Here is a 24,692-nt window from a genome sequence, read left to right on the forward strand (position 1 = left end):
AACGCTACCAATATTATTAACTCTCTCCCCACCAGCGTTTTAAAGAAAGTTTCCAGCCAGCACCAGCAATTTTTATGGTTTTCACAAAAGTTGAATGCCTTGCAGAAAATTTTCTTTAAATAAATAAACATACAGTAAAAGAACATCTTCTTTCCAAAAAACTAATTTTCATCCCCACTTCATTTTTTCTCTTTTTATCACCTCTCAAATATATAGGTTTCTTCAAAAATACAAAATTTTGAGCAAAAAGCTGAGAAATTGCAATTTTCTGAAGGACTTTGATCAGATACAGAGCGATTATCAAAACATGTGTGCAATCAACGCAATGTGAGATTTCTGCTTAATCCTTGGTCTAGCCCATAGTTGGATAAATTGAGACAGCCTTAAGGCCGGGTATACTTTTTTCCGCGTCCGGCTTGCGCGCGCACGTATCCGCGCAGCTTTCCGAATATATTCCCCGCGGCTACACGGGGATTGCCGCGTTCGACACTATAGGCAATACAAATTATTTCTTATTCAAATTATTAGTCCAACAGGCCGTCAGGGCAGCACTGATTTGGCGACATTTACAGTACATTAAAACATTAGGAAAGGTGAAGAAAAGTAACTGATCCACCATTGCAAACAGTTTAGAACAAACAACAAGACAACAAAGAACAGGAATCAAACATTATGGTAACAAATGTGCTCCAAAGCTTTCTGTTCTTGGAAGAAAGAAAAGTTAAAGAAGAAAAACGATAGTGTGTGTGCAAATACTGTCTATTTCCTTTGAATAATTGTTTATAGTGGAGTGTCCTGTCTAAATATTTTCATAAAATTATGTTTTACAAAATTTGCCATACATGGTGATTAATAACATTAGTAATGTTCAATACTGTATTCTCCAAAGTTTAGCATGTCTTCACAAACACTGTTAAAGTCATATTCCTGTTAAATAGTGGATGATGATACGTCACCCACAAATTACATCTGATATTATTTACTCACCCTCATATTGTTCCTAACCTTCATGATTTCTTTCTTGAGTGAAACACAAAAAAAAAATTGGGGATTTTTTTGCCCTGCCTTGCAAAAAATACAATGGAGAGCAGTGGGGACCAGACAGTGTTTGGTTACAAACACTCTTCAAAATAACTAGTGTATCAATAAACAATAAAGAAACTCATAAAGGTTTGGACAGTCTATTCTGTTATGTAAACTATAACCCCATTCACACAGACCTTTGGTCCCAGAAAATACCCATAAAATTGCCAGACAAGCATCTGTGTGAACACAAACTCGTCTGTTAATCTTCTGGGATCATTGCCGGAAAGAGGACCTAGTCAGATACACGGAAAACCCTCTGTGTGAACAAGAAGCCGAAACAATGCCGTAATGGGCGTGTCAACACAAGTTATGGTTCAGCTCCTTACAGGGGCGGAGTGGGACCCAAAAATCTACCGGGAAATTTCATAGACCACCAGCCCTTCATGGTCAAAAAAAAATAAGCAAATGCTGAAATCTAAAATTACAATAAAATGACTGCACAACAACATGAAATACCAAGTGTAATAACTATTATTTAAAAGATCTTAAAGTCAACAACAGTTCCCTAGTTTTAGGTAAGATTAAGCTTACTATGGTTGCAAAGCAGTTGCTTATAAAATTATTAAGCTTGTTTGGAGAGAGATGTTTTATGTGACAAAATGTCAGTCATCGTGTGATAACGAAAATATAACGCAACTTACATGTTCTGAGCAGGTGTTGTCAGTGAACAGGCTGTAAACTGTTGGCTAAGTTACATACACTCGTGAAAAACTGATGCTGATTATCTGGGAAACATTCTCTAACAGCAGTCAAGTTGTCATTGTTTGTGTCAAAGTTGTGCATTTGTTGTAACATTAAAACAGGAGATCAGACTTAGGCTACTCTGTGCAGCTCAAAGTGATGCTCGGAGCTCCATTCCTCGATGGGTGTGCGAGGCTATGTTTTTTTATTGGTTGTTGCATTAAATCTTACCAAGATACAACAGTGCTATTTTCTGATTGGCTATTGTGAAGCCTCTTTCTTTTCTTTTTTTTTGATTGGCTGATAGAACTCCAGGGGAGACGGGCTTGATAGAGAGAGCAGTGCGGCCAGATAAATTTTGAGCGCTGAAGCATATTAAATATATGATAAATAGTTTTTAGTGTGGCCGGAGTGCACGACTAAAGACTGAAAGCACGGCTATTATCAGACCGGCCTTCGCGGCCTTAAAACACTACCGGCCCACCGGGAAAAGTTCAGACTCTCCCGATTGCCACTCCGCCCCGGCTCCTTACAACGAGAGATAACATGCATATAAACATTCACCACGAGAAATGTTGCAAACTAGATTGAAGCAGTTATCAGGAAATGATAAATGAGACGCATAAACAATGAGGCACCTGCCGTAGTGAGGACCCACGTGTCATGGCAACATGAAGTTGGTTCAACTCTTTAAAATGGGGGATTTACAACATTCACGACGAAAAATGTCAGCAAACTGGACTGAAGCAGATATCAGGTAAGTTAGCTCGTCACTTACTGCGTTGAAACGGAGATCATTCAGCAGCATAGAAGAATATCGCGTCACATGCTCATTTGAGCTATAATAAACGAAAATACCCGCGCATCATCCCAACAAGATATATCGTTCCTCAAAATGCGGGTTTTAAATGCATTTAAACAATCACGATGAGAAATGTCTGAAACTGTATTAAAGTAGAGATCAGGGAGCTCGTCAAATATCCACTTTGAACCGGAGATCATTCACCAGCATAGAACTGTGCGTTCACGCGCTCCTTTATAGTCTTATCATAAACAAAAATACACGCGAGTGGTTTCTGGAGAGAGAAATAATAAATAATTTGCAAACTTCAGACGCTGCGTAGAAGAGAGGGCGGGACTTTCAACAGGTCACGTGTCTTTCTGGGACCATCAGATGCCGGGTAATCATGGCAGTAGGGCTGCAGCTATCGATTCTTTTTGTAATCGATTAATCTAGCACTGAATCGATCGATTAATCGAGTAATCGGATAATTTTTTTGTGTGTTTTTAAACAACCAAAACAAATAATGCATAACGAAAATGACTTGGCTGTAAAATGTTCAAGCATTTGGCTTTTATTTCTAAAAAAACAGAGGTATTTGGCTCCAAGAAATAAGCCTATTTATTTCAATTTTTTACCCATTTAGTGTTTATAAGTGCCAGTGCCAACAATTAAACACTTTAATTTATTAATATGCACAACTGGTTTCATGCTGTAATCTAGCCCTGACATCAAAGTAAATATCTGGTTTATGTACATTTCTACACCTGCAGCATTTACCATTAGGCTTTTAACATATAATATATCATTTCTGGGATGAGCCTATTTGCTATGGTAACAACCTGTGTGTATGCGCGCACTTGCACTTGTGTTTGTGTGTGTGCACGCGTTCTGTGCGTGAGGAAGAGTGACACCCCAGTCAGACGTTCAGTTGCTTCATTGCATTTTGGTACTGCAGAAATACATACATTACTTTTCAATAGAACGCTGCATTTGGTTTGCATCACTTGCATTGCGGTGCATTTTAGGTTAAGAATCCGTTCGAAAAATCACAACATCACGCCCCGCTGTATACAGTGAATGCATGCTGAAATTATTGTTGCGTGGCTACATAAAAGTTTAAGCATATGTGATGCATTGCGCGATCGGTCTGACTCGCGTGAGAGAGAATAACTTCCTTATGCTAAACTCCAATAAGACAGAGATTATTATTATTGAACAGAATATGTCAGATTACAAGTTGCCCATATATGATTGCACTGTGGTGCCGTTTTTTGGTACACACACCTGTAGTGCATGCGTGTGTGTGAAGGGGTTCTTTTTTAATCTATACTGTCCTGCAATTGAACGTGAATACGTTTACTACTTAAAAACATCAAAGCTAAACATCATATCTAGTCAAACCGCATAACGACATCGCTACAAATACAGTATGGGATTAAAATCAACGGAAGCTACGTTACCTTGTTTCATCGACGCTTGGTGAAACAGCAGTGGATGTTTTCGGTTCAGATGCTGAATGTAATGATAATGTAATGATCCCAAACTTTAGACAGTCTCTCTCTGCCGTTTATGGACATATTCGCTCCGCCATCGCGCCAACTAAATTCAAAATGTACCACGCGCTATGATGTGCTTCCTGAACATTGAACAACAGTCCGTGTGAATCAGATCTCGGCGCGTGTAGTGCGCGTCATAGGAATTTAACGAGGCTTCGAGGCAGAATTTTTGCCTCGAGGAATTTTTTGAATCGAGTAAATCGAGTAACTCGATGAATCGTTTCAGCCCTACATGGCAGTGTGAATGAACAAAAAATCTAAGGATTCCGGTAAAATCCAGGATGCCTTTCCCGTGTATTTTCCGGAATGTCTGTGTGAAAAGGGCTTATGACTGAATTAAATTTAAGTTAAATATCGCTTTAAGACAGTCTTTTAGAGTTAACACTGATTTAAATTCAACCAAAACTATGGTAGAACCAAGTAGATACCAACATTTTTTTAACATGACGGTACCTGCTTTCTCTGGTACCGGAGGTACCGAGGTTGCAAACCTCTTCCGGTACTGATGGGGACTGATATGCTTATGTGTGTGTATTTGCGCGTGTGTATTTGTTGCTCCACACGAGTTAAAGAGGAGGAAGAACGCCTCAGACGAGCACACAGGAATCTCTCTGAAGTAGTTTGTCGCTATCAAACATAGAATTTGGCAAAGCTCTGAAAGACAGACGTCAAGTTTTATTTCATATTAACATCATATACAAACTGTAAAACTTCAATTTTATACTGAAACCTAGACCCTATATTATGTTTGTTTGAGGCAGCTGGCATTAATGCCGTGTAAACAGCTAACTTTATGCTAGATGTTAATGTTTTGTGTAAGTCAGTTATTTGTTAATGACGCTGCATTGGCAACATTATAAACTAATCTAATCTAAAATGGGCGACCATGCATCGCCATTTAGCCATCCTGTCAGCAAAATGTAGCCTAATGTCACTGGATTATATAAGTATTAAAATGTTAAGGGTTTTTAATAACTACTTTCATCCTGCAACAATGTGAGTGGTATTAAACTAATGCTTGCATTCAGAGTGTGTGTGTGTGTGTGTGTGTGTGTGTGTGTGTGTGTGTGTGTGTGTGTGTGTGTGTGTGTGTGTGTGTATGTGTGTGTGCTTAAAAATATGTTAAGGTATAATTGATACCGTGTACTTTTTGTGGTATTGGTACCGACTACTAGATTTTTGGTACCGTGAGATCCCTACGTCACGCATCTCGTTGGGTGCTCGAGACACGAGATATTCTCCGTGTATAAAACTTCATTTGGTGTGGTTTGTATATGACGTTTTATTTTATTGACAATTATCAAAAACGCGTTATTGCAGAGCGCATTTAATCCGCTTCAATCGGATGTCAGGTGGATTCCCTTCACTGAGAGTGAACTTTCCGTTTTTATTTGACTAAAACTGGATGCTCTCCTCCATGGTAAAATCATGGTACTTTTTCGTAAACGCTCATTTATAAATGGTGCTCATTTACAAATCATAAGTAATATTAGCGCATCTTTATTATTGTATTTAAAAAAGTGCACGTTATGAAACAGAGCCCGCGCGACCATCGACTTCATAGGATTAAGCTAAATCATTATTTCAACTTTGCACATCCACCCTGACCAGTTTACCTTAGGGGTGAGACGGCTTGACTCTCCATTGAAAAAGAGTGTCAGAAACTGTGGGTGGAGGGAGGAAGGAGATCATACGGGATTTTGTGGTTCCGTCGATAGCAGACTCTTGTTACTGATTGGCCATACGACTTGTCAATCATCCCCCCTTTCTATGTGGTGGATGAGCCCAGTGCTTTGATTGGACATATTTTTATTTTTTCTGTTGCTTGTTTCGAGTACTTCGCGCGGCAGAGGCGTCACCAGGTTTTTGCGTAGTTTAAAGTGACAAATCGTACCACCGTACTTTGAGGTCAATATGAGTACCTGCTACACAAAATGCGTACAGGTTGGCAGGTCTGCTAAATGCTTAACACAAAAGATGGTTGTCCATCCACTTGCACATCTGAGGTTTTGGTTTTAAAACATGCAGGAATGAGAAAATGAAGTGCAGGACTTGCTTGAATTTAAAATATTATTAAGAGAGATAAAGTTCGGACCTAATTGATGTTAAAAGAGTTATTAAGAGCAGTCTTTTTAATCAAATATTGAAGCATGAGCGCTTATTTCCTGTGAACTGTCATACTGTATTAGCAGAAACTTTAAAAAGAGGATGCTTGCTCTGACCTTGATTGAGAGGATTAGGTGCAAAAACATACAGGAGACAGTGAGTGATTGCAGTCCAGTTGTTCCAAGCAACTGTAAACTTCCATCACCACATCGAAAAGCCTGCCTCTCCCTTCATTCGATTGGACAGTGGAAAAACACGAAAGACAATGGTTGCTTTTCCACTCTGAGCGCTCCTTCGAGTGGTGCGGCAAAACGCGCATAATGCTCACTGCCCATTGAAAATCATTCAAAAAAGATGCCTGCCACTGCCATAAACACTTTTGGTATGATCAGCCCCTTACTATTCTTTGAAAAAATATTTTAACAAACTCATCTGAAAATGAAATAAACCATTTTTAATGCATACCCTTTACCAGTGTTGGGAAAGTTCACTTTCTACATGAACTAGTTCAAAGTTTAGTTCACAAAGTTCACAAACTCGTTCAAGTTCATACTCCAAAAATTTACAAATTTATAGTTCTTTTTTCCCATATTATTTTAAAAAAATGATTGCCATTATAGCCAATATAGAACCACAGACAGCAATTCAGTCAGGATTTAGAACCGGACATAGCTGCATTACTGCAGCCATGTTAGTGTCAAATGATATTATAACATCACTAGACAGCAAAAAGTCATGTGCTGCCTTATTTGTTGATCTTTCAAAGGCATTCGATTCCGTAGACCATAAATTATTGATACAGAAACTTCGGTCTATAGGCTTTAGTGAAGCAGCTCTGAGTTGGTTTGAAAATTATTTTTCTGATCGTACTCAATGTGTGTCCGTGGAAAATTATAATTCACCATTCCTTCAAGTAAATACTGGAGTCCCTCAAGGATCTGTTTTAGCTCCTCTTTTATTCTCTATTTATATTAATGATTTAGGTTATGGAATAGATTCCGCCAAATTACACCTGTATGCCGATGATACAATTATTTATTTGACTGCATCTTCCTTAAACCAAGCAATGAAACAATTACAGAACACTTTCCAAATACTGCAACTAACATTGTCGCAGTTAAAATTGGTTTTAAACTCGAAAAAGACAAAATATATGATTTTTAGCCGGGGTCGCCCTAATGTATCGAATATAATAATTACAAATTCAAATGGTCAACCATTAGAAAGAGTAAGCTCCTATAAATATTTAGGTATATGGTTGGACGAAAGACTAGCATTTGACGTACATATCGATAAGTTGCTAAAGAAGCTCAGGCCAAAATTAGGTTTCTTTTATCGTTTAAAAAATTGTTTCCCCTTTGAGGCTCGAAAGAAAATAGTAGAGAGTGCTTTTTTATCAATAATTGATTATGGTGATCTTCTTAATATGCACGCAACTACATCGCTACTTAAAAAACTAGACTCTGTGTATCGAGCAGCTTTACGCTTTGTCTCCGGCGCAGAGCCACGGACGCATCACTGTATTTTTAACACTTCCCTAGCGTGGTCATCGTTACATCAAAGGAGAAGATTACATATGTACTTATTCATCGCAAAAGCTCTTTTAGGCAAATTACCCTCTTATATATCAAATCTTCTTAAATATTATACAAATATTCATGGTACTAGATCTGGTTCTTATATTCGCTTAAAAGTCCCAAGGGTATTGTCTGAATTCGGCAAATGTGCTTTCTCTTCCTATGCTCCTCGGGCTTGGAATGAATTGCAAAATACTCTTAATTTAAATGCACTTCCAACTTTAAGCAGTTTTAAACGTCTTTTACAAAAGGTTTTAATGGATACTTGCAATTGTTTTAACTGATTTGTTGTATTTGTGTTCTTGTTTTAGATCTTTCATGATGTGATTGTTGTAAATTGTGTTGTTGTCTAATTGTACTCTTTTTGTATGAAACTCAATGTGCCGTCGTCTTGACCAGGTCTCACTGGAAGAAGAGATAGAAATATCTCAATGTGATTTTCCTGGCTAAATAAAGGAAATAAAATTATTTTATCAGTTTTAACACTGAAGCTAAATGTGTCAGATTTCATCTTCATATCCAACTTTAAATCCTTATCCAACCAGGGTTTACATTAGCATTGACTATTTTTTTATTTTTTTATTTGATTGCACATACCTTACAAGGCTAGCCGGGTTCTTCAAGGTGGTCGCCCACCGGGCGAGAAGCGATGTGCGGTGTCGTGTGTAGAACAATTCGCAGATATCGCACATTGCACGTGCACGTTAAATAGCGTGAGCTTAGAGTCTATTTCAAGGTCCAAAATATTTGCTAGCAGCCTATGTTAATCGTTTATGATTTGGGACATATATGATATTTTTTAATGTTTAACTATGTGAGTTAGTGGCGTTCTGTGGCGCGGCAGGGATTTCAACTGCGTCCACATTCAGTGTGTGTGTACATTTATAGAACATAATGTGTTTGATTTTTAGACACAACGTGATGCGGTGCTTCTCATTCGGTGCTCGACCCCCTTCAGTTCAATTTGCCATTTCAGGTTTGCTGTGGATATGACTAAATTGTGGATTTTCAGTTTGAAAGCCGGCGGGCAAAGTTTGCACAGAAATGTAAAATTTTTCCAATCCTCCCCAACTCCCTGCTGCTTTGTCGCCTACATGCTGCCCTCACCTCCATGCTGCTTTTTGTTTTGATGATGCGTGAAACACTGGTTGCTGGTGTTGCCAGATTGGGTGTTTTTTCTGCTACACATTAAGGCCTGTTTACAGTGTGTTTTAGGTCGAGTGTTATACCAACAAGTCACCCGTGTCCCTGATGACTACGGAGGTCCTTTATCTTCCAGTGACATCAGAGGATCTGTTCCTACAGAATCTTCTCGCAAGTGCACAGGTCGAGACCGCAGAGTCCAGACATGAATCACTCACAGACAGAACATGTAGCTCCCCAACACGCTTTGCTGATAGGGAGAAGAAAGGCAGTTATAATAGAGACCCACTTTAACTCCTCCTGAGCCATGGGTTCAAAGGGAGGCAAACACACAAATAAAATCGAGCACCAGGTGCAGATCCCACGCTGAGGTGCGCTGTGGTCGTGGGGGGCACAACTGCCACGCACCCTTCAGAAAAAAGGACACCAGTCTGTGACACCCCACCGTGTTGTTATCCACCCGGGCGTGTTGAGCGGAAATGGCTGCCACGTATACCCTCAAGCTAGCAGGGGACCGGCCGCCATCAGGGAGTGACTGGAGGAATCCTTAAATCTTTGGAACTGAACAGTGCACAGGGTTCTCACTTATGTCTGAACACCATGTAGTAAACAGCTGCCACCTATCTCATACTGTGCCCGGGTTGAAGGCACCCTATCATTCAATATGGTATTGCAGACACCATCTGAACACTCAAGTTAGCAGTGGCGTGGGCCCTGCAGTGACCAGACCCACAGCTGCATGTTCTCCCCGGCCAGAAGGGGGCTACCAACAGTAGCCTTTGACCCTGCTGGAGGACTCTCTGTAGCGTTGGGAAAGTCAAAGGGATTGGTGGAAACCCATAAAGGAGAACCTCTGGCCAATAGAGGGCGAGAACATCCTGCCTGCTCTCCTCCGTCCAGGAGAACTAGAGGAGGCAATGGGTAGATTCCTCTGAGGCAAAGAGATCCATGCCTCCCCTGCTGAGAAACATGTCCAGATATAGCCCCCACTCCACCAGCGAAAGCTTGCAAAGGGAGAGTAAGTCTGCCGCCTGATTCTATTCCCCAGGCAAATACATTGCCCTCAAGCTGGCCAGGTGTGCCGCTTCCCACAGCAGGAGGTCCTGTGATGCCTGCAGTAGCGGTGGAGACCTGGTGCCTCCTTTGTGGTTTATGAGATACAGTCAAGACATTGTCTGACCCCACAAGCACATGTCAACCTCCCAGGAAGGGAAGGAAAACCTGCAATGCCCTGTGCACAAGCCCGCAGTTTCAGAACTTTTATATGTTGTGAGCAGTCCCGCGTAGACCACATCCCCTGAGCTGTCCAATTCTGCCACACAGCACCCCACCCCAAGAGTGAAGCATCTGTTGTTGCAGTTTTCCGACAGGATGCAATGGAACCACTGTAGCAGCAGCCGTCAGTTTCCCAAAACTCCACATAATGCAACTGCCTGCCCTCTCGAAACAGGAGGAGGAGACGGAGGATGTGGTCCACCTGCTGTGGTGAAGGGCAAGCCTTCATGGTGACTACATCCAGAGTCACCCCGAGAAAAAACGTGCCCTGCAATGGAAAAGACATGGTCCGTCATGTCTGGAGGATAGCCAGTTGATTTAGCGTGTCCTTGAGATCTGTAAGTGGACTTATGTTTTGGGTTTATTTAAGCCTGTTATTGTATTAGTCTATAGTTCTTGCAATTTTAAAGTAAGTTAGCTGGTGATTTTGTTGTTTGAGCAACCTGCTAGGGTTTCACGTGCCTGTTGATTAATTGTTGAGCGCTCTTGCTCACTTTATTTATGTTCATTATTTACATGCTACAGTAGTTACACTCCTTTAAGATAATGTAATTAATAGTGGGAAATAATCTGTTTTTTTAATTTTTGCGCTACCTATCATCGTTTGGCAGACGTTCTACAACATCTGCTTCAGTTTTGTGTTTATTAACCCTTTAGTTTCACTTCATCACGCAGCTATTCCCGTTAGTGGTAAAAACATTTAATTAATTAATAATCTAGTATGCGTTCATTTTTTGTCATAGTTTTTTCAAAATTATGTCTATGGAATGTCCCCACAAAACATGGAAACCAGAATGTGTGTGTGTCTTGTCTGCAATTGCCCTTTGGGTTACTTACCTTTACAAAACTACTAACTAGAACAAGTATGCATGTATGTATGTATGTATGTATTCAGTGCTAATACACATACCCATACTATCTTTTTGATTCCAGAAAAAAACAGCAAACTATGAGAGGCTTATTGGTAGAAATGCATTATTTACACCACAGCAAGCCGCTGTCTTGACTGATAGTATCATCAACATGCTCGTCACTGACATGAGGCCTCTGTCGAGGGTTGAAGATGACGGGTTCACTAAAATGATCCACACCTTGAACCCTGGTTACACTCGGCCCTCCAGGACTCACTTCACAAAGCTCATGGAGAGAAAATATGAAGAGACATTATAGGAAGTGAAAACTGCATTAAACAACAGCAAACTTGCTCTCACCACTGGACAAGTGTAGCAACTGAAGCCTACCTTGGCATTACATGCCACTACATCACAGATGACTGGGACATGCAGTCATTCTGCCTCACCACCATGCCAATGCAGGACAGACATCCTGCATCTAACATTGCAGAGTGGTCGGAGCAGGTAGTGGACAGATTTGAAATTCCTCCTAGCAAAATCAATGCCATAGTTCATGACAATGATGCTAATATCATGGCTGTAGCAAATATCCTGGAGGAGAAGCATGGGTGGTCCTCTTTCCATTGCACTGGCCATACTTTGCAACTTGTGATCAATACTGCATTGAAGCATCCAAGCATTGAAAAAGCTGTCGTGCTGCAAGATGTCTGGTAGAACATTTTAAGAAAAGCGAGCTAGCCAGCAATAAACTCGGAGAGAAATAACAACAAATGGCAACGACAGAGCACAGACTTGTTCAAGATATAAGCACAATGTGAAATAGCACATTCTATACAAGTCGACTGCTTGAGCAAAGGTGGCCTGTAACAGCAACACTGTCCGACAGCTCTGTCACACAGAGAGGCAAAAGGTACCTGGATCTGAAACCAGACCAGTGGAGCCTGCTGAAAGAGCTTTCAACAGTCCTCAAGCCTTTTGAATGTGTCACTGTGTTCATGAGTGAACAGAAATAAGCAACAATATCTGCAATACCTCCACTTGTGAAGGGGCTTTTGAAGTCCGCCCAGAGTGCTATCTATGAGTTGGCTCGGTTGCGGGCTTTCCAACTCACTGTGGTGCAGCAGTTGCAGGAGAGATGGAAAAGGAAAACTGCTTTCCAAGATGGAGCACCAAACACAGTGATTCTTGCGATGGCCCTTGACCCAAGGTTAAGGAAACTGAGAAAGTTTCTGTCACCTGATGAAATCCTACCTGTTCAAACTAAAGTGCAAATGTCACTTGAAGAGAGAAAGAAGATGGATGTGCAGCAGTATGGCAGTTGCAGTGTTGTTACCTCCACCAATACTACAGCTACTGAATCAACACCTCTAGTAGCAAATTTTCTTGATTCACTCCTTGGTTCTGATGGTGAAGAAGAGGAAAGGCAGGCGAAGCTGAGGATCTCCACAACGAAGTGAGGAATGAAGTCCTCACATACTTTGGAGAAAAGAGCCTTGCCAAGGAAGAAAACCCATTATTGTGGTGGAAGGCTAACAATGAAAGATATCCCATGTTGGCCAGGATAGCCAAGTCTTACCTCTGCATCCCTGCCACCTCAACACAATCTGAGCGGCTGTTTTCTGTAGCAGGCAACATAGCCTCAAAGAAAAGAGCGAGCCTGAGCCAGTAGCATGTGGACATGCTCAAATTTTTGCATTGCAATGCAAAGTGTCTGAACAAAGAGAGTGAGAGAGAGTGAGGCCATGTTTACATTAGAGGATTTGCGTTTTAAAACGGCATTTTAAAATGAAAACGATCCTCGTTTATACTGGCATTTTAAATCTTCATCCACACTATACACCACCATAAACCCATGAAACATGACCAATCATGTAACTGGGCATGCGCATAAAAGTGTAAAATAACTTATTACTCTAATAATAGCTTACCTTTGCGCGTTTACGCAGCCTAGGGGTGTGCGATATTGACAAAAAGTCATACCTGGGTCCTTTGCTGGCAACTATAACAGACACTATTTTTGAAACTATAAAAATGTGTTTGGGAAGTCTTATACTGTTCTATCTCCCCCCTACAACATATTAATATGATTAATAGGTTAATTTGGATTTTATAACTAAACATAAAGGTCTTTATGATTTAAAAAGAAAGCATTCAAGTGAACAGTACTACACAGTAGCGAACTTGAAGCAAAAATAAATTTTAGCAAATGCAAACTTCAATCAAACATAGTAAGAGGTGAAGTATTGCTTTAACCTACCAGAAATGCTTATTGCATTAATTTTTAAAAGTGTGCGAGGTCCGTGCACGTCCTCCACAAGCAACACAGAATAGCTAAAAGCGCAAGCGCCTAAACGAGCATTATATATTAACGATGTTGAGTTTATTGTTTTTATTAATTTATATTCACAAAACTTATCAACAAAACATCGATTAAAATCAAGAGACAAATTATCTGAAACGAAATTCATTTTAAAGTAGCAAACAAAACTTAAATTAAACTCAAAAATAATGTCTGACCCATTACAATTCTCCCTTCATATTGGCCTTTACAACGCCTATATGGCGTTTAAAATTACAGTCTATCTTTCGTAAGCTAACTAAATTTAAACAAAACATAAACACCTTAAACCCAACAATACTCAAACATTAATATAAAACAGACATTATCTATAAGGATACATGTTAAAACAATCCGATATAGCGTTTATAATAGCTGGTTGGTAGATGTTTACTATTTTTGGCAAAACCTCCGTTGCAAACCAACATTTACATGAATAAAAGAATTTTTACTTTGAAAATGATGCGTTGTCAGGTTAACATCAGCTGTTCGTTTACATAAGACTCCGTCTACGTTCATTTACACTCAGAGCAACGTCTGAGTTCTCAAACTAAAACAGGGTCTTCAGCGTTTGCGAACCGTTTATGAGGGTCGAAAACGGTGATGTAGTGTAGATGAAAGGCGTAAAAGTAGCAAAAGTAACGCGTTTTAAAGGATAAACGCATTAATGTAAACATAGCCTGAGTGTGTGTGTGTGTGTGTGTGTGTGTGTGTGTGTGTGTGTGTGTGTGTGTGTGTGTGTGTGTCAGAGTCTGTGAGTGTGTGCGTTTGCAAGTGTAGTGTAGAAAACAAGTTCTTCTGACATTCAAACAAAACCTGTTAAATTTTCTGATTTCTATTGTTTTTTATTTTTTATAATTTATTTGTGCAGCCGTGAAGAGCCGTTTCGTTAAAAGGGACCGTTTTTTGGGGTGCACAGGCAAGGTGTGTGGACCAACTCCACTTCCAGGGGCATCGCTAGACCCCTTTTACTGTTAGTGGGTTAAGCAAAGGAAATTGTATCTTGCACACCGCATGCTTTTAAGAAAATAATAATAATAATAATGGGGGGGCCCGTGCCCCAGTAGACCTTTATGTCTAGCAACGCCCCTGTCCACTTCCCTTCTGTACCCGCCCCCATTGTACTGTTTTCTGCACGTCTCCTATTGAAAAAGAACGTTGCTGCGTACCATGTGAAACGCCCATAATGAGGGAGGGAGGGGAGGTGTCCGCCCTTCACTATCTGATGAGTGTAGACCACGGTGTATGTGTGTGTCTAATGTACATCTGTTGTTGAACCAGAAGAAGACGTTCGAGTTGCTGAGACTTTTTTCACATGAACGGATGGTCGCACTGGTGCAACTTCAGATTTGCACTATTGAAAAATTAGTACCAAAGTACCAAAGTAGTTTGTGTCCTGCTCTCCTATGCACCTATCATACACAGGTGTGCAACGTTTATGTGATTGATATTATATTGTATTACCAGACGTTCATGCGAAATCTGATGTAAACAATAGACTATATATCTATATTTCACGGATTATACGAATTTGTGGACAGAAATGGTCATTGGATGATTCACACATCTGAAACAGACTGGTTTTGAGGGGGTATGGCTTAGCTAAATGAGATGTAAATGAGCCCTATTGTCTCTCCCAGCAGGGAAAAGTGTTAACTTTTCTTTCTCTATTTTCTCGGCATTCTCTTTCTTGAATGTGTTACATTCAAAAGGCCACAACTTCTCCAAATCTTATCAGATTTCCATGTGTTACACATTGTTGGAGAGCCTAGAAACTGCACTTTCAGTATCTGTGAATAACTCAAAATGCCCCAGATCTGACTTGTGTCCCTACTTTCCGTCACATATATTTGCCTTACTGTAAATAATTAAACTTACAATCAACTTTTTCTTACTTTGTTGTAAAAGCTACTCTTAGATAGACTCGAGTAAAGAAATCACATTCTTGTGCTGTAATTACTACAAATTGTCTCCATGCACTCTGAACATATAACTTGGTCAACTTGTAAACTCTTAACGGAGGTACTAACGGAGGCACAATGTTTTACATCTTTTCTGACTTCTAACACACAGTGTACCGCGCTATCTTTAAGCAGCGGACTCTGACATAATATTAGTTTGCGGCAATTTAAACCCGTAATTTCTCCCACTTGCGTTTAAACGAAAGCAGAGACGGAATCGCCTGCGCATTATATTAATTTAATTATATTATTTTAGTTGTCCTGTCTCAGTCGTTGTTTGTTTGTATGTGGATTACCGGGTTTGGTTCTTTGTTTTGTTTTCTATTTTACCATTCAGTGTTATGTTATATTATTTTGTTTATGTTCACGTTAAAGTTACTTGCACTTGGATCCGTTGCCTCTGCCTGCCTTTATCTACAAAACGTTACAGATGTCTCCTAAGCCCCCCAAAAGCACAGCATTTTTATTGAAATAACTCATTAAAACATGCATCAGGGACATAAAATCACAGGGAAAGTAAGTACAAGGATTTCACTTAACCCATGTTACCAGATCTTGAATAAAAAAAACAGAGGAAACAAGAACAAGCCCATAATAAACAGAAACAAATTCAACTGCTCCACATTGAAAATAAGACCAAAATATAACAACCTGTGCTTGCACACTTTAAAAACATGATCGCTTCATAAGCCAAGCCCAAAAAAGGTTAAGAAAAACAAATTGCTTCAGCTATGTCATCATTATGACCAGAAACACCTCTTTTTGCTAAATTGGATGAATGTTTGAAATGTACATTTTATTTTGACAGCCCTAGTGCAAACTGTAAACTAGCTTCATTTCACTAACAACCTCCAGATTTTCAAGCATGACTTACTGTCTTCAAATGGTGTAATCCTTTTTTTAACTTTTGATGAATTCATGTTGTCAAGTGATGCCCAGAGTAAGAAAGTACATGGTTTGTAGATGTTTTCTAATGATTTTGAGACATCTACTGTTGTATTTCTAATTTCTGATAGCAGGTCTATTGGCTTTTCAGAACTGCACCTGTGAAAATATAAAATTTAAGGTTGGTTAAATATAATTAAAATAGAAATATTGAAGACTAATTGTGATTTTTACAATTTGCTCTAGTTGTTGAATATAAAAGGCATACATTTTTTAGAAATAAAAATTCACAGAAAAATATTTACTTCTGAAGACTCTTGGGAATCTTGGGGGGTATCTGTATGTGGAATTTTTGCTTTAACTTTGCAAAAAAATAACAACTGGACTATTCCAGCATACTAAACAGCTCATGCAAATAAATAGTTTACCCAAAATTAAAACCTCTCTCAACATTTACGCACTCTTAGAGTGGAATCACACAAAATGCTTTTATGGCAGTGAGAGGCACCTTTTTTTTGTTTTCTATGGGCAGGGAGCATTGCACCCTGTGCAAAATGCAAGCCACTGTGGTACTCTTGTTGTACTCTACTTATTCTATTTAGATGTGATGAACCTAACAGTGCTTGCAGTAAATTAAATTCAACATTTTGCATGCCACACGTTTTTGCAAGAGTGCCTGAAGTTGAAAAATGTCAACTCTGAGCAGAAAATGTTTACATTGTCTAATCAAATGAAGGGACAGGCAAACCTTCCGTTGTGGTGACAGAAGTTTGAAGTGGCTTGGAACAACCTGAGAACAACAGTGCTTCCAGTAAATTAAATTCAACATTTTTTACAGACCACTTGGTTAATTTTATTGTGTGTTTTTAAACATTACATTCTTTTTATTTTCTATCATGTGACAAGCTGCAGTGTTCTATCTGCTTGTAGATTTTGTTTATACATACAGTACCAAACCAAGCGTGCCGCACAAGCCCTGCAAAGTGAAGCCAAAACGTCTCGATCGCCCCCCAGTGACTGGTCCCAGTATAGGTCATAAACCCCGCCTCCCCATGTTATTCAATGGGACTTGAGACCAACAAAAAAAATTAATTACACTTTAATTATCTTTTTTCCGAACCTGGTTTCTGTCATTTCTTGTAGTTTTTATCATGATGTAAATTCAAATGTTTGTTTTAAAAATTAGTTTGTGTTTAGTTAGTTATTTAATGATATAAAAAAGGTGGTGTCACGTCATGATTGACAGCTGTGATATCGTGTGATATGCGCATTCTGCGAGAGCGAGGGCGGGGTTTTGATTTCGCGGCTTCACTTCCTGCTGACTACTGCGCATGACTGGTCCCGAAATCGCTCCTACGCAGACTCTAGACCCAAGATGTCAGCGCCATTTCGGGACACTGGCGGCTTCACTTTTCACCAATGGAAGGGAGCGAACAGGCGTCGTCCATCTTTTTTTACAGTCTATGTACCAAACACATTGTTTTCATAGATAGTTTTAAGCCCTTACCTCTGCTTTATATTGAAAACAGTCTGTGGAGAAGAATTCTTTCCAGGGGTCCATTTTAGAATGTGTTTGAAGTTGTCAGACAATATTGTGAAGTTATCTGGAGCAGGGATTGCAGAGACCACTAAATGGAGACAACCAAAATTAACTGTAGATAAAATACTTGTTTAGAATGGTCAAAAACTATTAATACATCTATATATCCATTATTAACATAATCACATCATTACAATATATAAATTGTACATATTTAATACATTAAATACAGGTCAACAACAGTTAAACATAACAATTATAAAGTACTGTACTTAGCCTATACTCTCTGCCCTAAAGAAACTTTGCATAAACTAAGTAACGTAACCTCGGGTCATTCGACACCCAGGTGTAAATGGAATCATTTGTTATCTTTTTCATGCTCCTCTTTCTTTAACAGGGGTTAGCCCTGAATAGGGCAAAAAAAATCTCTTCATGACCCCCAAATAGAATTTATGACATAAAATATTCTAAAATTTTAATTTAAACAAAACATATTCAATTTTACAATGTAGTGATGTTGGTAGTAGCCTTATTTTTCAGAGTTTTAATTACACAGAATTTATGATAAATTAATGTATTTTATAAAAATGTCATATAAAAATGTCATAAAACTAAGCCACCTGGCAAAAATCTTGCGGCCCCCAGTTTGAGAACCACTGGTCTAGACAATATTTGTATTCAGAAACAGAAAATTAAACTTTGCCTTGTTGAATATTAAAAAATGAATTAACAAACAAAAAAATCTGGACCTCCATGCAAGCAAAGTGTTCCTGATCATCTCCACTGGATTTGTCCTCCGTGAATGCAGATTAAATTATTAAACCAATTATCAGCATTATTGTTTTTATTCAGACTTTATGGAGATGAAAGTGCAACAGCATTATCTGACATCTACTCACTATTTAATAGTGGTCCAATAGCTGTTAATAGTTATGAAGTTTTTTGAACTTTAAGCAAGTGCACAACATCTTACTAGGAAGTCCAACCCCCAATAATACAGACCATATTGATAAAAGCACATGTCTAGTTACACATATAGAGTAACACTGTGTCCGTTCTCCGAATAGTGAGGTCAAACAGTAAGTTGTCTGTAAAATCTAGAAAAAAATCTGATCATTAAACCGCAAAATATCAAACAAGTTGAACAAAACTATTTTTTTAAGTCAGGGCACATAAACATTAGATCGCTTAGACCTAAGGCAGTAATTGTAAATGAAATTATCACAGATAATGGTTTTGATGTATTATGCCTATGAAACCTGGCTTGAACAGAATGACTACATTGGTTTTAATGAGTTTGTTTAAATCCTCAACTGTAATAAGCATGAACCCTATTTGGTTGGATGTAGTGGTGGCGGCGTTGCAACGAACTACAGAAATATTTTTATAGGGCTGCACGATTAATCGTATTATTAACATGATAACGATATGTGCGCCCCACGATTAGTTAAAGACAATCGTCGCGATTAATCAGTAAAGACCAAGCACAAAGCAGACGGTCTAGAACAGGGGTGTCAAATTCAATTTCATCCCGGGCCACATCAGCATTACGGTTAATCTCAAAGGGCCGGTTGTATTTGAACGACTGTATGAATGTATCAACTCTTTTATTACTGTACATTGCATAATTTTCTCTGCATTTGCTTACTATTGGTTTTGTTAATAACTCAATTAATACCTAGCTTTGAAAGTAGAAGCCCAGGCAAATAATGACAAAGTGTATAGAGTACAACTATTCTACAGATTATTTTAAAAATAATTGTGGTGACAAAAACACATGTTGTATGTGAGTACAGTACACTTAAAATGTTCTGTTATCCTTCATTGTGCAGATGAGAAAATGAGAGGCATTTTTGATACTAATAAAGAGTTTTACAATCTCCACCTTAATATGCATTTATTAGACACATATACTCTCGCATGTCATTTCTTGCCCTCTTTACAAAAAAGCTGTGATTTTTTTACTTGGCTTTGAGTGTCTGATTGACTGACGTCTCATGAGTTCATTGTTGTAGGCTACAGAGATTCAATCGTTTATTAATGAGTCAGATGAGTCATTAGTTCGCGTATTTAGCGGGAAATAGACATGTTGTAAACTAATCCCAGCTGGACATCGCAAAACATTTCTGTACACGAGACGGAAAACATATTCTCGCTGGATTCGCGTGAGCGTGCGCAAGAGAGGGAGAGAAAGAACAAGCATACTGTCCGTTTCCATATGCGAAGGTCGCATAGGCAGCGTCATCAAGCCTGGTTTATTTAAGGTAACTTACCATTTACATTCACAAGTCATGCACATATTACAACAATTTACTATAAACAAAGAATAATATTTAACTTTATAATTGTTAATATTCTGAAACAAGACTTGATGACGTATGCAGCCTGGAAATGCGACCTCTGGAGGCTGCAGCGTTCACATTCAGACACGCCCACTCTAGTAGTGCGCGCTTGCGGGGCACTGCTCGTTCTTTCTCATGCAATCATCAACATTATCACTATAATTACATTACAAAAATACTTTGGCGGGACAAAAATTAGTTTTGGTGGATGCTAAAAAAATCAATGTAGGAAATAACCTGCAAAAAATAAAACTTATAATAACAATAAAATAATCTTTAAACTCTCACGGGAAACATAATTAACATAATTTGTAAACTCTCGCGGGCCAGATGAAATGACCGGGCGGGCCGGATTTGGCCTTGAGTTTGACACCCCTGGTCTAGAATCAAGCAATGTGTTTGCTTGATATGGGTGGAGTCAGAGTATGCGGAGTGGATAAGGAGTATAAGGAGCTATTTTTGCTATTTCTGCTGATTTCTTTTGCAAAATCTATGCAGAATTTTGCGGAATGATTTTAAGGGGCGGTTTCCTGGACAGGGATTAGACTAGTCCTAGACTTAAACACTTTTAAGAGCTCTCCAAACTGAAAACAACTTGCACTTACATATCTTAAAATACATCAGGGCCCTTTGTTTTACCTCAAAATGCACACAGGTAATGTTTTTAGTAAGGTTTGTTTGTTAAAACTAGTTATATTTCCTAATTAAACTAAGGCCTAGTCCTGGATTAAGCTAATCCTGGTCCGGGAAACCGCCCCTAAATGTTTTAAAAAGAGAATGGGAGCTGTGAATATTACAAAACAATAAAATATTTTATAATATATAACATATATATAGCCTAATATTATATACATGGCTGTAAAGTGTAATAAAAATACTGAAGTGAATAGAAGTTCTTCACTTAGAGAATGATCGTGATTTCTAATCGTGATCAAAAGTTTGAACAAAACAACCGTGATTATAATTTTTCCTGGAATCGTGCAGCCCTAATTTTTACCGTTACTCAGAAAACAAAATACAAGTTTAAATCAATTGAAGTGATTGTGCTTAAGGTTATTCTTTCAGATATAAGACAGAAATCGATCTCACCGATATAGAAATTCTTCCGCAAAGTAAGGAAGTCATCGACTACTACTTAGTATTGTGCACACTGCCTATTACAGATATGGGTGTGCACAGGCTGACCACCTGCCCCGCTTTGCATTGTATGACACAGCATTTTTTTACAAGGTGTTTGGACATAATGTGCGTTGGCAGTATGTGAACCCAACCACCCTACAATGAAAAAAATCCACCCACATCTTGTTTTTTAATCCCCATTACACCAAAGCAGTCTCATTAGACATGCCGTTTGATTCTCTTATCAATGTGAGGTCACATTGATAAAGCCACGCCCACTAACAGTCCTGGATTACTATAGTTTCCACTTTAAGCAAGTTGTATTCTGTCCACAAGATACTATTGTCTCAGACTGTATAAATCAGATCTATTTTAACTGAAAGCACTCACTGTCTGTTTGTAAGGAAGTGAGTAGCTGTAGCTCATTTGCATTTAAAGGTACAAACATTAAAACAGCCAGTTTTTGCTTACACCTAAATAGGTGCATTTTGGACATGCTATAATAAATGATATGTGGGGTATTTTAAAGCAACACTATGTAGTTTCCATGTAAAAATGACTTACAGTTCCCCCATGTGGTTGAAAAGCGCAACAGTGCCTGGTATCAGACACTCTTCTGCAGGCATGGGGAGGGGCGGGGCTGTGTGCTCTACCCTCCCTCGCCACTTTCAGAGTGTGCTTGTAGCAGCTAGGAGGCTGCTCAGGTTGCAGCAACAGTACAATTTGTCCGGTTAAAAGTTGTTCTATCACTGAAATAATTTTAGAGACATTATTTAAAGGTAAAAAAACTACATAGTGTTGCTTTAAGCTGAAACTTCAAACACACATTCTGTGCACACCTGAGACTTATATTACATCTTGTAAAAAGGCCATAATAGGTGCCATTTAAACCGTTTTAATAATGTGGCATAGTTTCTCCACTATTTTACAGCGCTATGTCAAAAGCAGAAACTCCGGTCACACAAATAGGTGGGTTCGACTTTACGGCACACCGCAAGAACCAAAAGGCGGATGACATCAAAGTGCTGTGAGAGCAATTTAAAAGCAGACCCCTTTGTATGATTTCTCACATTGCTCTCGTGGTACTTTGATGGTTCCTGCAGCGACGATGCATGAAGCCGAACACACACAAATAAAACAAAGAAATTAAGCCTGGCTTTTGTCCAATGGTTGAGATGAAAGCAGAGAACGCTGTTATTAGGAAACTTTGACAAAACTGCTGCAGTCTTGGTCCTCAAAATCTGTTTGCTGGTGTGCTCTGGAAGTACATGTTATGAGCTAAAATACAAATGTTTTTATTCCATATATTATTATTTTACATTATATCATAGTTTTAGGTTATCATTAATGTTTTAATGTTACGTTTCAAATTGTCCCTCACAAACCTGCTACTTGTCCCATATTTGGTTTGTTGGGTGGTGGTCACACTAGGTAGGTGTGCAAGATATATTGTTTGCGATAATATTGTAATTGTTGATTTAACAATGTGCAAAATCATATTATTAAATATATAGCTAACTTAAAAAAAAAAAAATGCATTCAGTGCCCACAAATTCACAGTGTGAATGTGCATTCAGAGTGTGATGTAGCAGCACATTCGATTGCGTTGTGTACGAACTGTAAAAAGTCAATGTCATTGTTTTTTTTAATAGGCTACTTTAGCCGATCTTGCTCTTTTCATATTTGAGATGCATATTTGAGATGAAATAAAACTTTGTCTTTGTCAACATGCGCAACAGTCAACATTTTGACTTTTTAAATCCATTTACAAGACGAATGATCTTATGTTATGTTTAATTTAAAGTCAGGCTATGCTTACATTGTGTGTACAAATGAAGAAACGATCTTGATACATGTTAAATTCATAATGTGAACAAGGATGGGTCTCAACCGGGTGTCCACGGCCCACAGGGGGTCCGCCAAATGAGGTTTAATCACAAGCAATTTTTCGTTTAAAACGTAAAACATAAGTACAAAACATTACATTCCCTTTAAATTGTGCATGTGCGCAGCCACATAGGCTTATTGAAGGCGTGTGTTCAGAGCAATTTTAGCCTGTGGATAACAATAATATCTGAAGACTAAGCACCCACTCAACAGCAGTTGCGACAGAAAAAGCATCATAAAACAGGTAAATCATTTAAGGTTTTGTCTTTCTTTCAGAATGTTATTTTAGAATCAGTGCGACCTGTTCTTATCTGTATTTCTGAAAAATTGGGGTATTTGAAAGGACAATGTTTACGCTTTTTTCCTTGAGTTAAACTTAATTCCCAATTAGTTCTTGACAATACTCTCCCAGATGACAGATTACATCTATTACAGACATTGGAACAATACAAAGCAGGTTGGAAATCTGTAAATTTCCTCTATAATCATATTTGTCTGTTTAACTGAGCATGACTTGAAACACATGACTTATATTATCTTAGAGCTATATGATTGCTGTATTAACATTACTTTGTTACTTAAGGAGATAAATGCTTATCCCTAGTTTCACAGACAAGGCTTAAAGGGCGATTTATAGTCGTGCGTAGGTCCTACGGCGTAGCAGCGACGGCGTAGGTTCCGCGTCGGTTTTCATTTATACTTGTGCGTCGCCGTCCGCGTCGACGTGCAAACACACGCGAAACCGCTGGTTGGCAGTAATCACGCGTGTAACCACAATAGCAGCAGAAGTCGTCACAGAAGAAGAAGCTAAGCAAGTTAACCCACAAACGAAGAAGAAATAGCAACTTGTTGTGTATAATTTGAGAAGACCAGCAATGATGGAAGTAAATAAACAGCGACTTATGTTGCAGTTTGAGTTAAATCACTCCTCAACTTGGCTCAACGGGAGGGGTTCTGGTGGACCAATCACAGAGCTTGCGGTCCGCGTAGAACCGACGCGCTGTAAGAAATTTTGTGAGGTGCGCGTCAGGCTACGGCGTAGGACCTACGCACGACTATAAATCGCCCTTAAGCCTATAGTCATAGACTAAGACGCATGTTGAGCTGTCTCAATTGAAAAGAACTTTCAATGCAAGATTTTAAAATAAGCCAGTGCCAGTTGTCTTAAGATAGACACCAGTAAAAAAAAATTCTAAGGCATGTTTATTAAAGATGCTTAAACATCTTAATTTAACTAAGGCATATTCTAGCTTTAGCTAAGCCTTGTCTGTGAAACCAGGCCTTTATGCATTTTCTTAATGAATTAAGATATGTAAGTTGAATTAAAAGATTAAATTCGGTTTACACTTTATTGGTAAAACATACCAAGCAGATTAGCCCAGAAAATAAACCAAATGCGTTAAATAACAGCTTGCTTGACTATTGTATGAATTTAATAATTTGGTTTAACACGTTACAATTATTTTAATTACCATGCAAAGTGTTAAATTTCTTCGGCATTTTGTTTAGTTTTGTTTTTAGTAAACATTTTTGTCATATTAGGTTGCATTAAATTAAA

General features: G+C 38.7%; 1 protein-coding gene across 7 annotated transcripts in view; it reads right to left on the reverse strand.

Annotated features, from left to right (window-relative positions):
• crfb1 (cytokine receptor family member b1) overlaps window positions 1–24,692 on the reverse strand; it is a 69,738-nt gene that overhangs the window by 22,268 nt on the left and 22,778 nt on the right. For 6 of the 7 annotated variants that reach the window (XR_010536537.2, XM_065273119.1, XM_065273120.1 and 3 more), the window contains 2 exons: window positions 17,754–17,874; window positions 16,236–16,405 (listed from right to left, as the gene is read on the reverse strand). Coding sequence is in view for 5 of the 7 variants with exons in the window: in XM_065273119.1 (XP_065129191.1) it covers window positions 16,236–16,405; window positions 17,754–17,874 (291 nt within the window). In the remaining 2 variants the exon portion in view is untranslated. Of the gene's footprint in view, window positions 1–16,235; window positions 16,406–17,753; window positions 17,875–24,692 lie in introns of those variants that run through there. The other variant, XM_065273121.2, reaches the window with a different exon arrangement.

The sequence above is a fragment of the Paramisgurnus dabryanus genome, chromosome 15, assembly GCF_030506205.2.
Source record: "Paramisgurnus dabryanus chromosome 15, PD_genome_1.1, whole genome shotgun sequence".
NCBI classification, from domain to species: domain Eukaryota; kingdom Metazoa; phylum Chordata; class Actinopteri; order Cypriniformes; family Cobitidae; genus Paramisgurnus; species Paramisgurnus dabryanus.